A 17887-nucleotide genomic window follows, 5' to 3' on the forward strand; every position below is an offset into this window, starting at 1 on the left:
ATCCCGGGTCTCCAGGATCGCACCCTGGGCCAAAGGCAGGCGCCAAACCGCTGCGCCACCCAGGGATCCCAACCAAGACGTTTATAGTAATTCATTGGGATATGGAAATTTGAGAGAGAAAGAGCTTTATAGGTGTCATCCCAAAGTTCTAATGAAATGCCACTTTGTTCTTTGTATTTACACTTTTACAGGAGCTTTTGTCAAGGAGGGAGGCAAAGTTCTCATTGACCAATCTAATTTAGATGCTTCCAACCTCTTACTGAAGTTGCCCAAATCTCAGCGATCTTCCTATGAAATCTGGTTCCAGGTTATATCTCTTCCTCATCATGGAACCATTATCGTTGGAGAGAGGAATATTACCAAAGGAAAACCCAATTTCTCCCAGTATATAGTTAATAAATTTGGAATCATATACCTTCATGATGACTCTGAATCACTGGCTGATAATTTTACTTTTGCCGTTTGGCCAAAACAAAAGAGCAAGTCCATCACCAAGCCGGAGACTGACTTCCTTGAAGAGATGTTTAACATCACTATCTCTCCTGTTAATGACCAGGCACCAGAAATAAAGACAAAAGGGCTTCGGTTGAAAGTTCTGCAGGGAAATAGGTTGGTTGTAGGACCTGAAAACCTAAGAGTGGAAGATCTAGACAGCCCTCCAGAGGAGATCAGATATATGATCATCCGTAGTCCTAATAATGGCTTTTTGGCAATGGCTCACCATCCAGACATACCTATTCACCATTTCACGCAAGCCGACATTGATAACTCTCAGGTATGGTTTGTACAAGATGGAAGCCCATCCTCGGGTGTGTTTTACTTTAGTGTGACCGATGGCCAACACCGCCCACTCTATAAGCTCTTCCACCTGGATGTCATTCCCATCTCCATCACCCTTGTGAACCTCACTGACCTACTTCTCCCACAAGGCCAGACAACTGTCCCCATCACCAATATTCACTTGTCAGCAACGACCAATGGGAGAAGCCCCCAAATCACTTACAAGATGACATGGCCCCTCCAACATGGGCATCTGCTCGTTGAAAACCAGAAGGTCATCAGCTTTGGGCAGGAAGATCTGTATTCAGGGAGACTCTTTTACCATATGACAAATCTCACTGCCTCAGAGGACCAGCTATATTTCTCACTATTTACATCAGAAAGCAACTTGACTGGACAAATGCTGAACATCAGAGTGCAGCCTTTACTGTGCGTTATGTCAAACTTGACAGTTACCAACAGAGAGGTTTATCATCTGAAAAGAAAGGACCTTGATGCTACCGAGCTTGCTAATAGGACTAACAGTGATCCCAAATTTGAAGTGATAGCATCCCCTGCTCATGGAAGACTTGTACGAAGAGTAGGCCAAGGCATGGCAATAGAAAACACTACTCTATTCACTCAGAGCGACATTAACCAAGGGTTGTTGATGCTTCATCCATATGCCAACCTAACAGGCATCGATATGCTAAATGACTCCTTCACCTTCTTGCTCAAGGCAGACCATGTACAGCCAGCAATAGGTTATCTTCCCTTCACCATAGTGCCACCTGACCCCCTCTGTCTGCAAACCTTTACCCCTGATGTTTCATTATTGGCTACTGCAGATAATCTTGTGACTTCAGATCATTCTCAAGAGAAGCCCGTAGTTTCCTCAGGACCCACAGCAAAGACAGAAACTCTGGGGAAGCTGACCCAGACCATGCAGCAGGAAGCAGATCCATGGGGACAACACCATGGTGAAGAGCCTACTCTGGATGGCAAGACTTCTCTAACCAGGGTCATTTGGCCACCAGACACCACCAGTGCCAGTCCTGGGGCACCCACCGAGCCCAGGGAGAATAGTTATCCTCTAATGGTCATTGTACCCTTGGCTATGGTGGTCTTCCTGCTGATAGTAACTGCAGTGGCCTTGTGTGTCTGGCTGCTGGGCCAGAAGGTAGAAAAGACAAAACCTCTTATCAAGCCCCAGACCAGTCTGGAACCTACAACCCCAAGTCCTAGGCCAGAAAGGAGCATAACTGTACCCACTGTCACAGTGACACCCCTTCTAAAAAGCTCCAGCAGTCCCCCAGTCAGTCTTTTCAGGGACCCACAAAATGAGCAAATGGCTTCTCCAGCTACTGAGCCAGTGGAGAAATGTGCTCCTTGGGAGACATGGATGAATCTGGATCCTGATATGGTCAACCTCTGCCGACAAACCAACCCAACACTGAAGCACAACCAGTATTGGGTGTAGACTAAGTGCTCTTGTCCTTGATTGACCACTTACTGTACTGGGATAGGCACAGAAATGTTGGGATGTGATACAAAGGCAAAGATGTTGGTTGGATCAACTGAGAAAAGTCTGGCCCTGCCAGTCACTCAGTGCTCAGTTATGGCCCCATGGCTAGAGGTGGACGAGTGTTTATTGTAACTCATACAACACTCATCTTATGGGCTCTCCACAATGAACTTTGCCTCCTTCTGGACCTGACTCTGAGTATAAGATTTTGTGAATTTTTGAACCCTTTATCAAGGTGCTACCAAACATGATGGTCCAACTAGGAGCAGCAGTATTAACTTGGGTGCTAGAATTAATGGTGGAAGGCTTTGAATATTTTTCAGTAAGGATTCACTCTCTCTAAGTGAGTCAGCAAGAAAATATAGGAATTGTATCAGCAAGCAGAAAAGGTAACTTATCAAATCAGCAACTTTGCTTCTTATGTATTTCTGTAATGTCTTTTCCTCCGTGGAGTCTCTAGACTTGACTTCCCATGGCAGGAAATGCCTTGGTGCTCTAGATAGTAGGACAATCTGACTCCCTTTGAAAGCATTCACTGAGCATATTGTGTTTCCTCAAGAGGCTTTGTCTATTCTGATTTGCAAAAACACATGTGTAGTACAAATATGATTCATGATTTGAAATCTTAATGAATAGAAAAGTCTGTTAAATGTTTTGTGATGCCTTAATTTGGCTTAACTTTACAATGAATTGAAAAAAATGGCAAATTTGTATTTGACTTCTCTGGTTGAGCCTACTATTGGCAGATTCAAGCTTCAGTTTCTATAGTTGTAAAATGAAGATACCAGAACTAATATTAGTTAAGAGTGCTTTGGGTTGCAAATCACAAGACATTCGCTATGAATGGTTTAGATTGGGGATTGGCAAACTTTATCCATGCAGGGCCACGTAGTAAATATTTTAGACTTTGAGGGTCCCATTTGTTTATTTTTAACAACCTTTGTTTCTTAACAACCTTTTAAAAATATAAAAAACAATTCCTAGTTCCTGCATTTGACCCGTAAATCACAGTTTGCAACTATTGATTTGGCTAAGCAATAAAAGTGTTGAATTATTTCAGCTAATAAGCAGCCTGAGGTGGGCATTCCAAGGCTGATTCAGTGGTTCAAAGATGTCATCAAGGACTGAAGCCCTTTTGTTCCTTCTGCCCTACCTTCCTCAAGCTGTTGTGCATTTCTTTTTTTTTTTTTCTTTCTTTTTTTTTTTTTTTTGCTTAGTTCCTTGGGATTATGAGGGACTGCTAATGTTCCTAGCAGTACCATCACATTCAAGACAGACACTCTAGTGGGGAAAAAAAAAAAACAGATATGAAAGACTTTTTTTTTTAGAGAGGATCTTATTTATTATTATTATTATTTAATCTTATAAGGGGAGGCCTTCTCAAACATTTCCCCCTTTTATGTCTCAATCTAGAATGGGGAAATGGGCAAAAGGGAATGGAATTCTCATGACTAATGATCTCTCCTGGGGCTGGGAGAAGATTCTGCTATGTCAGAGATCAGTGGATGAGCCCACCATATAGTTACAATAGGATTTGCTAAAATAGTCTTCAAATATGAAATACTTGGGAAATAAGAATTTTGATCTTTCAAATGGATGTCTACTTTAATGTCTCCTTTTCATATTTTAATGATTTTCTAAAAACCAGTGGCTAGTGTTTCTAGGGTGGAAGGAAGAATTGCCCCTGGAAGGGGGCCATTTGGCAGGGTCTGAAGACATTTTTGGTTTTCACAACAGGTGTAGTTGGCATCCAACAAACAAAACTGGAGGGAGGACTCATTTCTTTATATTCCTTGATAAAGGAAAAGGTTTTACCTTGTACTAACAGGTGGAATACATCAGGAGACAATAAAAGAAGGGAGGTAGGATATTTACAAAGGTAAAGATGAGGTTGAGGTCAAAGGGTCCCCAGAAGTCGAATGCCTCTGATACGTTCCATGTGGACAAGAATTTTTTCTCATCCTTTCCCTTTTCTGCTCCTCTAGGTTGCTTTTCTGTCCCAACCCAGTTTTAACTGCTCTTTGTGGAAACAGACTTCATAATCTACAGAATATATGAAAGCATAGCATACTTGGGCCTAGAAATAACTACCCATGTATTAGATCCCTGGCTCTAACGCTATGGACAGCTGGTACTAAAGAAAACTTCTCTTCTCCCTAAAGTGATTTTCTCCTGTCTTTCTGTATTCCTGAGTTATATGTAGCCCCTTTTAAGTGTTTTCATACTTGACCCTTTTAGAAAGGAGGAGGACTGAGAATCTTAACCCAAGGTTGATTTGATCACTATGCAACTCAAAATTATTCTTAAGCTTGTTCTAAGCAGCAGAGTATTCTGAAGGAACAGAATAGCAGTGTGTACTTGAGTCTGCACGCAGAAAGGTAAGGTTAAGGAACATCTTTGCATCCAGTAAGCGGATTTTGTTTTTTCTTAGCTGGGCAAGGAGAATGCCTGTTCTTTGTGGAAGAGCCAGATATAGTTGGCTCTATGACCATGTTGGCCTCTTCCTTGCTTTGACTATAAGATCTGTGAAGTTAAGATTACCAGCCTGGCCAAACAAAAAAGTCCAATTTCCCCTTCTCTTTTCCTTTTAATTCTGCAACTTTATACAAATAAAATTAGTGTCCGTGTTGGAATGAAACAGACACTGATGCTTTGAAATGATAATGCACATTGTGAGTGTGTGTGCTAGAGCGGGAACATCAGCATGAGATCCAGATGTCAAAACTCAGTAATTAGTTGAGTAATTAATATAGAACTTGGAAAGTTTTCTTCCAGAACATCTAGAATATTCTTCTGATTTACAGATGGATTCAATTAAAAAAAAATGCCTACCTTTTGGTGCTGGCTCAAATATAAAACTAAACAAAAAGCTTTGGCAAATCCTTGTTTAGTGTTGAAAATTAAAGTTTTGGGAATTGAAAATCAGTTTGAAATGGTTTCTCCCATACACAGAGCTACAACTGCATAGTCTCTGTCATAATGAATTCAGTACCACTTAACAGGTGGCCAGACCATTAATAAGTGGATACCAAAGGTTAATGTCAGAAGAATGGCTGATTTTTGCTTAAAAGAAGGTATACCTTGGGATGGGCTGGGAGTGAAGGGTCTAACACTTTTCCATATCTGTAGGCATTGACAAATTCTAATCTTTCAGGGACCCTGGTCAAACACCTGGTGCGCTTCCTTAGAGTCCTTCATTAATTAGGTGGTGTGGGACAGGTGCTATCCCTACTCTCTGGTTTTTCAGATTTCCAGGATTGTAGTAGACACATTTGGAGGGTGGGTGTAGGTAATGGAAGGTGATGGAAAAAATCAGATGATATTCCCCAAGTTTGACAATGGGACTGTGCTATGCACCTCTTGTATCTTTCAGTAGCATTGTTATCAATAATGAGTTTGATGTTGGCCATGTATAGGGACAGATGTCGGGTTGAAAGTGGGCATGGGGTCTACTGTGAGGCATACTCAATGATGGAACCTTTGGCTTGGAAGCTGAAGAACACCACTGGCTGCTTGACAGAGGCCTGGAAGAGGCTACATTCTCATAACGATTGGCCAACATTTATTAGGCACCTACTGTATGTGAGCAGTACTAGATACTGTTCCTAGATACTGAAGATGCAAGATGTGGTCCTGAAAGAATCTTTCCGGTCTGTTTCCTCTAGTAGGTTCTTCCAGAATCACATAAGGAGTGCCAGTAGAGAGGATGGTATAGGAAAAGATGTACAAAAAGAACTAGAGGTCAAGAAAGGGCTTTGTGTTTTCACTTGAAGCGCTTTTAAGCCAGTACTGCCCATCCAGCAGTATAGTGAGAAATGAGGGAGCTTTCTGACCCACTAAGCACCACTTGGTACCATCTGTCTCTCTAGGTGCCCCACCAGGCCCAGTGACACTGCATCTGCTTTGGACCCTGGCTCTCGGCTTCTAAGCGGTGTGGCTTTGAGTAACATATTCAGCATCTCTGAATTTCAGTTTCCTTGGCCAAAAATTGAGGATAATATTAGCACCTACCTACCTGTTTGGGTTTTGTTAGGATTTAGTGATGTTAATATCATCATCTTCATCATCATCATCATCACCATTGTCATCATTCATCTTCATCTTTGTACAATATTCTCAGTGCATCAGGCACTATACTAACTGCCACAAAAAATTGTCTTACCTACAGTTTTAATGCATTTTAAAAGAATTAATGGGTTCTTTAAAGGGTGCCTCAGTGGCAAGTTGAGGCCTCAAACTCTTGGCTTCAGCTTCACGTCATGATCCTAAGGGTTGTGAGATTGAGCTCTACATCAGGCTCCAAACTCAGAATGGAGTCTGCTTGTCCCTCTCTCTCTGCCTCTCCCACTCATGCTTTTTCTCTCTCTAAAATAAGTAAATCTAAAAAAAAAATTTTTTAAAAATAAGTAAATCTTTTAATTAATTAATTAATTAATTAAAGAACTAGCGCATTAAATCACTTAAGTAAACCAGAGGCTATTCATATTCTACCCAAAGCAGCAGGTTACTGGTAGTAGAATTTCAGTGGATGATTTAAGGATAGATGACATATTCTTTAGAGGAGCTTCCCAAATGCTCATGTTCCACTGGGCAGGGAATCTTTCCCCTTCATCCTTGAATGGAGCTTTGGCAAGAAAATGGATGAAAGAAAGAGCATGTCAGGAACACTTGCAAGGGCAGCCCGGATCTCAGAGGTTTTGATGGTTCTCTATCTTATATGGGGTTCTGAACTTATGATGAAAAACCCTGCTTTGTTCCCTTCCTGTCCCAACAGGTTCAAAACCCTACATCAATTAGGCCTTTGATTTTAAACCTATATCCCTTCTCCCACCTCCCATCACATTATTCTCAGTCATTCATAGACCAGTGATTTTCTTTTTAAGTCCAAGACAAGGATTGCCACTTAAAAATATTAATATCATATCTTACCAAAATAAAAAGTCCTATTTACCATCACTATAATTTCATTTCTTAAGGACAAAGTCTTATAATAAAGAACTTTATGGGAAAAAAATAAACAGCTTTATGAAAAATTTTCTCCTTTGCCCAGATTTGACCATGGCTTGGAAAAACTCAGCACACACCAGCAGAGTCACGAACCCCCATTGAGGCTTCACTTATAGTTACGTGGCCAGAGCTGACGGAGAGACAGGGAAGAGAGCTCCTCGATGTTGGTGTTTCTTCGGAAGATGTGGTCAGGTGTCCCTGGGATGTGTGTGTGTCTGTGTGTCTGTGTGTCTGTGTGTGTGAGGTGAGGTGAGGTGAGGCATGGGGATGAGGAGTAACTTGCTATTTAAGAGTCCAGACAAGGCCAGCTCCTGGGCATATGCAACCAGTGCAGCCACACAGGGCTCAGGAGCACTCTGGGCTTGGCTTAAGGCTCTGCTGTAACCATCTTGAAATTCCAATAATTTTTTAACAAAGCGCCCACATTTTTATGCCTCACTGGGCCCTGCTAATTCTGTAGCTGATCCTGAGATGTCACAGAACCTAGTGGATGATTGCATCAGACATCTCTTAAGCATTGCTTCAAATTCTCTCAATTTGGCTTCTTCCTCCAGCTACGACTGTGGCTACCAGTTCTGAGCATATGTACAGCTGCCAATGAATGTACAGTGTTCCCCAAGTCCCTCTGTCCCCATGCCTGTGGGAACCTGTGCTTGCACAACCCAGAAGTGGGAGAGTTACTTCCCCACTTACTGCCCTTACCCAGCAGCAAAGAGAAGCTGAGGAATAAATACTTCTTTTTTTCAACCCAGGGGTAAACAGTTCTAAGATGCATTCTGTGAGGCTTCTCAGAATGTCCTAAAGATTAAAGACAAATCAAGACAAATCACATGGGTGTGTGAACATTCTTCCTCCCTATGTATTAACCCTTGCTCCTGTTCCCACTCACAGATGAGCCTTTGCTGTAAAGGAAACCCAGGCTAGGACAATAGGCTAAAATCTAATTCTCCTTGTATCATGTGCCCTGGGACTATGAGCCCTACTGCTAGGGGTCCACTGCCTCATGGTTCAGTTAATTCTGGGTTACTTACCTTGAGGCCTGCACCCAGTGGGATCCCTTTGGTCACACAGCCCAGGTCTACTGGGACACTGCTGTCTGCTGGGAGCCAGGAGGCCTTGTAGTAGTGGCAGACCCTAACCAGAGGCTGTTTTGGGATCAACCAAAGAGGAGCCAGGGCTTTACCAAACCACCATCTAGTTAAAAATCTCACGCTTCATTGTAGGTTCTCTGCTGGTTGTGTTGGGTTTAAAAAACAATAACTCATTAACCACAACTTTTAGCAAGACCAAATTTACTGCATTTTGTAATATTTGAGAAATGGTCTTCTGCATTTCATTTCAGCACTGCTCATGGCTCCTCAAAGTAAAGACTACCTCAGCGTTTGTTTTGGTAAGGCTTTATTGAAATATTATTTACATACCAAATAATCTACTCAGAATATACAATTCAATAGTTTTTAGTATTTTCATGGAGCTGTGCAATCATGTACATGGCCATTTGTACATCTTCTTTAAAGAAATGTCTATTTTTTACATTTAAATTCAATTTGCCAACACGTAGTATAACATTCATTTATACTGAATGTCATCTGAAGATCATCACATCACCTCCTCTCCTTAATGCCTGTCACCCAGTTACCCCATCCCCCCACCCACCTCCGTTTCTACAACCCTTTGTTTGTTTCCCAGAGTCAGGAGTCTCTCATGGTTTGTCTTGCTCTCTAATTTTTCCTCACTCAGTTCCCTCCTTCCTTTATGGTCCCTTTCACTATTTCTATTTCTTACATTATTCATATGAGTGAAAGGAAACATCTATTGAGATCCTTTGTCCATCTTAAAAATTGAGTTATTTGCTGTAAGAGTTATTTACATATCATGGAAAGTAATCCTTGTCAGATATGATACTCAAAATTTTTCTCCCATTTTGTGGGTTGTCCTTTCACTTTTTTGTTGATGTCCTATAAAACACAGACCATTTTAATTGTGATGTCTATCTATTTTTTTCTCTTGTTGCTTGTATTTTTGGTCTTGTATCTAAGAAACCAACTCCTAATCCAAAGTCATAAAAATGTAGGTCTCCACTTTCTTTTAAGACTTTATAGCTTTAGGTCTTAAAATTCTCTCTTTGATTCATTTTAAGTTAATTTTAATATATGGTGTCTATGGTATGAAGTAGGAGCCTAAGATCGTTCTATTGTGTGTGGCTAATTAGTTGTCCCAAGACTGTTTGTTGAAAAGACTGTTCTTTCTCCCATTTAATTGTCTTTACTCTTGTATCAAAAATGAGTTGACCATAAATGTGAGAAATTATTTCTGTGCTGTCAATTCTATTCCATTGATTATCTATATATGTATTATATATCACATATATGTCATATATATTACATGTAATATGTGTGTGTGTGTGTATACACACACACACACACACACACAGTCATACCAGTACCACTTTATTTTGATTACTGTAACTTTGCAGTAACTTTTGAAATTGGGAAGTGAGTTCTCCAGCCTTGTTCTTCTTTCTCAAGATAGCTTTGGCTGTTCTGGGCTCCTTTAATTTCCATACAAACTTTAAAATCAGCTTGTCAATTTCTGCAAAGAAGGCAGCAAAGATTTTGAAAGAGATTGCATTGAATCTGTAGATAAATTTGAGGACTACTGTATCTTTTTTAAAAAATTATTCATTCATTTATTTATTTTCAGTATAGTTAACATACAGTGTTGTATTAGTTGCAGGTGTACAATACTGTGATTCAACAATTCTATACATTACTCAGTGCTCATCATGATATGCATATTCTTTAATTCCCATCAGCTATTTCACCTACCTTCCATCTGGCAACCATCAGTTTGTTCTCTGTATTTTAGAGTCTATTTTTTGGTTTGTCTCTTTTTTCCTTTCTTCATTTGTTTTGTTTCTTAAATTCCACATATGAGTGAAATTACATGGCATTTGTCTTTCTCTGACTGACTTATTTTATTTAGCATTATACCCCCTAGGTCCATCTATGTCATTGCAAATGATGAGATTTTGTTAATTTTATGGTTGAGCAATGGTGAGTCTTCTGGTCCATGAATATGGGATGTCTTTTCATTTATTTAGGTCTTTTAAAAAATTTTCCCCTAATAATGTTTTGTTGTTTTCAGTGTACAAGTCGTGCACTTCTTTTGTTAAATTTATTTCTAAATATTTTGTTCTTGGTGATGCTATTGTAAACTGAATTATTTTCTTAATTTTTGTTTTGTTTACTGCTAGTGTGCAGAAATACGACTGATCTTTGTATATTGATTTTGTAACCTGCAAGTTTGTAGCAGCATTTTTATTTTGTTTCTTAGTGGATTCTTCAGGATTTTCTATATACAAGATTATTTCAGTTGCAAATACAGATAGTTTTATTTCCTCCTTTCTAAACTAGATCCTTTTTATTTCATTTTCTTTCCTAATTACCCCTGCTAGAATCTCCAGTACAATGTTGAATAGGAGTGGTGTGAGTGGACTTCCTTGTCTTGTTCTTGATCTTAGGGAGAAAGCTTCACTGTCTTGTCATTAGGTTATTGCTAATTGTAGGTTTTTTTGTTGATGCCTTTTATCAGGTTAAGGACATCTCCTTCTGTTCTTAGTTTATTGAGTGTTTTCATCAGGAAGGGAATTGAGTTTTGTCAAATTTTTTTCCTGAATCTATTGAGATGATCATGTGGTTCTGTATTTTATTCTACTGGTATGATATATTACATTAGTTGATTTTTTTTTTTTTTAGATATTTAACCAACCAATCTTGCTTGGTCATAGTATATAATCTTTTATATATATTGCTGGATTCAGTTTGCTAATGTTTTTTGAAGATTTTGCATCCTGTTAGCACTCTTGTTATAAGCTTCTCATTTCAGGGGAATGAGCTCAAACAGAAGAATGTATATTGAATGGAAATCAAACAAGTTTAATCTGGGAAGTTTTTTTTTTTTTTTTAAGATTTTATTTATTTATTTGAAAAAGAGGGGAGTGAGAGAGAGCACAAGCTGGAGGAGGGGCAAGGGAAGAGGGAAAAGCAGATTCCCCACTGAATAAGGAGCCTGGTGCAGGACTCAATCCCAGGACCTTGGGATCATGACGTGACCTGAAGGCAGATGCTTAACCGATTGAGCCAACCAGGTACCCTAGGAAGGTTGGCTTTATTGTGGAATAGAAATAGAATGAGTTGGGGCATTTGAAATGTTTGAACCTGTGAAGAGAAGCAGAAATATTTCATCTTGGTTTTGTGCACAGATCATATTTGGAAAGATAACTGGCATTTGAGTAGGCCTCTGGGACAGGAAAATCCACTAGAACTATACTGGAGAAGTTGACCATGCATTGTTCCACCTTAGGAGGCTATGTCTGCTGCTGGCCCTATCCCAGCTCACCCGAGATGATTGTTGAGGTTTAGGTCGTTCCAGCAAGCGGGAAGAACCGGAGGGATCATACAAGCTTTGTTTGCTTTGAAGATGGATATCCTAGCATCACAGGATGTTAAAAGGGAAGATTTGACAAAAGCATCAAGTCAAGAGATGCCACAGCTGGATGTAAAAGGCTTTGCTATGCTAAAATATTTTCAAAAGAAATGACAGAAAACAGGCCAGATGACTCTTAAACTCCTCCTCCACATTCTGGGTGGAAGAGTCAGGAATTGGAAACAGGTAAAGAAGAATTTTAGAGCTGTTGTTTTGTTTGTTTGTTTGTTTTTGTGTGTTGTTTTGTTTTGTTTTTGTCATGAGTCCTACCCTTTTTCTTCCTTTAAGAAAAGAGATGGAAGTGTCTGAACTTTTAACTTAAGCTTAGGGAAAGGGGCTTCAAGAGATCTACATTGAGCTTAATATATGTTCCCTGCACCTGAGGAGCACAGAATAGTCTAAAGTGTGAGTTGTTCCTGGAGATTCAATGAAACAGTTGTTTTGATGATACAATGAAGAGGTACCCATGACAGGAGGGAGGTGAGCCCTTCCAGAGTCTGTCAGGTCAATAATGAGTGACTAGAAGTGGATCCAGAGAGCAAGCTGGCATAAGGTCATCTTAGGGCCAATTAAGAGGGTGGCGTAGAGACTTAAGACTTAAGCAGAGAGAGAAGCTGAGGAACTCCTAGATTTCTAGAAAATGAGGGGGGAAAGGAAGTGACCAGCCAGAGAACACTTGCATTTTGCCCTGCCAAGGAATTGCAGTTAAGAGATCTTCAAAAATCTTTGAAGAGCCATGTCAAAGCTCATGAGAAAAGTCACTTTAAGCTTGTGCAAAAACAGAGATTACAAATTCTAACTTTACAGGTAAGTAGGAATGTTTCCTGGAGAGGCTGAAACCTGATTAGCCAGAAGAAGAAATGTGAGAGAAGAGCTACCCTTTTCTTCCTTGACTTGAGGCCCAAATCAGAGGAGGGGAAGAAGGCTCAACTTAGAAGCAAATTTGAAATTTTGACTAATATATAAGGCTGACATTTTAATGCTAATCTGAAATTGTAATTTGTGACTTGAAATGACCCTAGAATTGTGTGTATGACCCAAGAGTGACTAGAAAATTCCTGAGAACTTTCCCTACCTGACTGAAAACATAGTAGACATGGACCCGCATAGTTGATTGAAAGGGTCAGTGAAAGACAAAAATAAAGTTGTTTTCTTCTTATACTTTATGTACTGTTTGTTCAACATAACCTTTTTGTGAGAATGATGAATTTCTGTTTATCAGAATCTCACCTCCACTACAGGGCTGAGTGCTGAATGCTGTTTAATTTTATTCCAAATCTGATTTCACTACATTACTGCCTGTCTACCTTCTTCTTCCTCCAAAAAGCCTTGTCTGATCACTCCAGTTAGAAGATCTCAGTCCCTTAATGGACATTTATCCTTCTTTCTGGCTGCTAAGCATACTTATGACTGGGAAATCTCCTATTTTTTGAGGTAGAGCTCTCTCTTCCAGATACAGAAGCTGAAATGTCAGATACTCAAGTCCCAACCTTCCTGCAGCTAGCATGCAAACATAGCCACCACTGGGAGGAAGCAGGGGCTGTCCCAAGTCCACCAGCTTTCCTGCTTAACACACTGTGACACATGATGGTAGCAGAAGTGACATCTAGTTTCGAAGGCAGTGATGACAGATAAGGGCCCAGTTTGTGGTGTTGGTGGTGAAGCCTGTAGTGTCTGCGCCCAGCATGGGTTACATAGTCTTTGTTGGTCCAGTTCTTTGGGCCAAACACTGTGGGTCTGGCAACAGTTCCTGGCTCTGTAGCCACCATAACTGGTCCTCTGGTGCTCCTGGAGATTCAGTGAACTTCTCTTCTCTTTTTTTTTTAACTTAAATAATTATAAATTTTCAAAAAAAGTTACAGAGAGTCCTCATGTACCCTCGTCCAGCTTCTCCTTATGTTAATATTTTATATAACCGTGATACATTTATCAAAATTAAGAAACTACCATTGGGTATGGCATTATTATCTAAGCTATATACTTCATTTGGATTTCACCAGCTTTTCCACTAATGTCTCCTTTTCAATTTTTCCAGTATACAAATCAGGATATCACTTTGCCATTGGTTGTCATGTCTTTTCTGTCTCCCATCTTCCATCTGTGACAATGGCTTATAGTCTTTCTTTGTTTTCTAAGAGGACTGATCAGTTATTTATAGAATGTCCCTCTAGTTGGACTTATTGGGTATTTTTTTTTTCATTTTTTTGACAGGAGTTAGGAATTTCAAAGCAAAAATACCACAGAAGTGAAGTGCCTTTTCCCTTCAAGGGGTCACTATCAGAGGGTACATGAAATCTATGTGACTTGTCACTGGCGATGTTCACCTTGATCAGTGGTTATAGTGTCATCTGCCAGGTTTCTCCACTCTAGAGTCATTATTTTTCCTCTTTTTTTTAAAGATTTTATTTATTTATTTATTTATTTATTTATTTATTTATTTATTTATGAGAGACACAGAGAGAGAGGCAGAGACACAGGCAGAGGGAGAAGCAGGCTCCATGCAGGGAGCCCGACGTGGGACTCAATCCCGGGACTGTGGGATCACGCCCTGGGCCGAAGGCAGATGCTCAACCACTGAGCCACCCAGGCATCCCTATTTTTCCTCTTTTTATTCTGTTTGTTAGAAGGGAGTCACCAAGTGCAGCCCACACTTAAGAGGAGGGAAGTTAAGTTCTATTGACTGAAGGAGGAAGATCTTCATATATTATGTGGAATTCTTCTGTAAGGAAGATTCATCCTTTCTGCTCCATCCATGTATTTATTCGTTTCTCAATCAAGCACAACAATAGAGCATTTGCTAGTAAATTTTGGGGAAAATTTCTTAGAGTCCAATGGCAGGAAAGAATAGCCAGCATGACAGAGTTTGCACAGATATTAGAAGCCGAGACAAGAGACCACATGGAGAAAACAAGAAAGATGTTCTCTGTGGTCTGCTCTGTTATATCAGCAATGAACTGGCTTCTGCCGCAAAGCACTTAGTTTTACTTTCCTCATGGCTTCAAATAGCCGAAGCCTCTAGAAGGCCTAAGTCTCTCCCTGCTGCCCGTGCCGCGTGACTGTTGCTGTATGGCATAACATTATTTGATGACAACTGGGGGTTACCTGGCTCCAATTCTCAAGAGGAAGAAACTTGTTTTCTCAGACTAGCCTATGGATGCATTGCTCCTGGGCCGGGTGTCTGCTGGAATGCAGTTAGCTGTGGCTGTGATGGGGTGGGGTTGCCATCAGCAGCCCCCTCTGCATCAGCGCTCCAAGAACTAGTCCATTCTAAAAGGAGGAATGTGGCAGGCAGGCGATGCAAAATGCTCCCACTGCACTTGCCTTCAGCTCTTCCCAGAACATGGGTTCTTCAGCTAAAATGGCAGCAGGCTTGCATTCATTTCCAGTCTACACACCAGCTTTTCTGCTTAACACACCGTACTCTCTGGCAATCATCTCCATTCTCTAATACTTTGGAGTTTCTGCTGAAATTTTTTTTTTTTAAGATTTTATTTATTTATTTGAGAGAAAGAACACAAGCAGGGGGTGGGATGGGTAAGGCAAAGGGAGGGAGAGAAGCAAACTCCCTGCTGAGCCGAGACCTCCCCTCCTCTCCCTTGCAGGGCTTGATCTCAGGACCCCGAGATCACGACCCAAGCTGAAGGCAGACGCTTAATCAACTGAGCCATGTCGGTACCTCCGTAAATTTTGTTAAGTAGATAAAACAGAGCTACTGTCTTGAAGCATGAGGGGTTATCCTGTTACTCTCCCCTTCCTCACCCTCCTTCTGGTGGCTTCCAGAACACAGTTTAAGGCAGGCAGAACCCATAAATGATTTACTTCTCTTGATCTCAGTTTTCAAGTTGAAGAATGAAAAGTCACGGCTTTCATACAACCTTTTCTTCCCTGAGAGAATATGGAGGGACCCTGGGAGATGCAGAGTCCCTATGCCCAAAAGCATGATAAAGCTGAATTGGGTGATAGAGCTTTCAGGGTCCCAGGAGGGACACCAAACTACCATCTATCTCATCATGGACTCTACAGAGACTTGGGCAGGATTCAGAAAAAATAACAAGTATGGCTCCATATCCCCAGAGCTTGCAGCCTTAGGGAGCCATCTCTACCCCACAGACAGAAAGGACAAAAGAAAAGAGTGGTTCCAGGAGTTGGAGAACACATGGCAGTCTGGCTGTGGCCTCCAGGGGATAGAAGTGGACAACCTTCTAGAGTAGGGGGAGGAAGCTGGAGAATCAATGCCCAGTCCACCTCCTCCCTCTGATCTCCTTCCAGGGGCTTCCATCCACTGACCCCAACCAGAAGCTGGAGGGCCTGGTTGCTCTTGATTCAGCCCTTGGGGAGCAGCCTCTCAACAGCAGGGTGGAGAGGGTGGAAAATGGATCTGAAAGAAACACAAGAAAATTCTCGAGCACAAAGTCAGATGGTTTGTGGTTGAGCCTGGCCTCGACCCCCTTTCCTGACTTATATCATCATTCTCCTTCGTCCCTTCATCTTGCCTTCTCCTCATTGTCTCCTATCTATCAGCACTCAGGGCAAGCAGTTCCAAGCTTTTCATGTCATGGATGAAGAAACAGCTTAGTTTTGCAGACTTTGTAAGGCTTCGTTTTGGACTTTATTTCACATACTCTCCCACAGTGAAAGACCTGGGCTTTCGCTCCTGCTTTTCTTGGGTTTCCGCCCAGCTCCAGAGGCCACAAGTCGATGTTATGGCCTCTTGATCCTACCCCAATGGACTTACTTCTCCATAGAGTGCTTTGCCGAGAAACCTCTCCCGATGAGCACAGGAAAGCCCCCAGTGATTTTTGTTGTTCTGCAATGGAAAAAGAAGCCTCAGATTACTTTCTGAGTAAATGAAGTTTGCATTTTTCCTGGAAAGAGTTTTCTTCTCTGAGGCTGCTGTTGCCACGGTCAATTGAAAACTAGGAAGCTGCTTTCAGAAATGCTCGCCCAAGCTGTGGAATGTAATTGAAAACAACTGTTTTATTGAAACACGTAGGGAGGGAGTGGGGAGAGCATGGTTCCGAGAGGAGGGGAGGATGGCAGTTGGGTCAGGACAGTGAGAGAAAGGGCTTATTGGTTAGAGGAAAGGCAAATAATCTGAGGTTTCCATGTAGAATAAATTTCCATCTGACCTGCCCTGACGACAAAATAGATTGTGGATGAGAAACGCTGGATGGCTTTCTAGAGTGACAACATAGCCTCAGATCCAGGCGTCAGAAGGTGAGTCCAGAGCAAGACTGGAACTCTAGTGTCTTTAGAGCACGTCAATTTGAGACAGGCATTTCCACTTCCCACTGTAAAGAAGAGACAGGGAGGCTAGTTCACAAAGCCACAGGGGATAGTTCCCAGAAGACACAGAGATAGAGTCTGAGCTTTCAAAAGGAAAGTTCCCATGAATTTTTCAGGGATTGTCTCATTTTGACAAAGAAGACTGGAATAATCACCCCCAACATATCACCCCCTTTTGTTTCCTGCAGGCCCCATATTCTCTAGCTTTATAGGCTTTCTGCATGAATCATAATTTTCTTCCTAAGCAAATGGTCCAGACCGAATGCAGATGCTGGCTGAGTCTCTGCCAGCTAGGTCCACACATGGAATACATCCCTCCCCAAGCAATGTACCTTCCAGCGCTGCAGAAACAGGGGCTGGGGCTTTCTCCAGGAGGTCTGACAAACAGTCTTCCAGTGCCTTAAAAAATACAGAGAATTTGGCAGCTCAGTTCAGAAGACAGGACTCTTAAATGTCTTGCCTTATAAGAGATAGAACATTTTCCCCATTCTACTGGAGAGAGATCAGAGCTGATCACATTCAGAAGCATTAACAAAGACGTTTTAAGGTAAAATTACAACAGTTTCTTCTCAGAGCTTTTTATGGTTGTAACATTAGAACTGAATGTAAACTGGTTTGAAGTCCTTCATGCGAGGCATTTTGGCTGGGAACCTGGGCCCCTGAGGAATCACAGCAGGCCAGTCCATAGGTAGGTTTCTGAGGGAGCATTTTCCTCTTTTCTGGTCTCCTATAATACTCCCATTAAGGCTTTCTAGATGTGGAATCTTTGGTGAAATGCTGAGAGATGAGCCACATGCTTCCCATAAAACTGCATCTTTTTGA

General features: G+C 41.3%; 1 protein-coding gene and 1 long non-coding RNA gene across 3 annotated transcripts in view; one reads left to right on the top strand and one right to left on the bottom strand.

Moving 5' to 3' along the window:
* LOC144312860 (chondroitin sulfate proteoglycan 4-like) overlaps positions 1-12940 on the top strand; it is a 67897-nt gene extending 54957 nt beyond the window's left edge. For both annotated transcript variants that reach the window (XM_077895988.1, XM_077895989.1), the window contains one exon: positions 192-12940. In XM_077895988.1, the coding sequence (XP_077752114.1) occupies positions 192-2239 (2048 nt within the window). In that variant the 3' untranslated portion in view covers positions 2240-12940. The remainder of the gene's footprint in view (positions 1-191) is intronic.
* Positions 11897-17235, bottom strand: LOC144312862 (uncharacterized). The gene is made up of 2 exons (XR_013378489.1): positions 16515-17235; positions 11897-16157 (listed from the first exon to the last, which is right to left on the bottom strand). It is a non-coding gene; the product is annotated as an uncharacterized LOC144312862 (long non-coding RNA).
* Between the last annotated feature and the right edge of the window lie 652 nt (positions 17236-17887).

The sequence above is a fragment of the Canis aureus genome, chromosome 4 (genome assembly GCF_053574225.1).
Source record: "Canis aureus isolate CA01 chromosome 4, VMU_Caureus_v.1.0, whole genome shotgun sequence".
Classification (NCBI taxonomy): domain Eukaryota; kingdom Metazoa; phylum Chordata; class Mammalia; order Carnivora; family Canidae; genus Canis; species Canis aureus.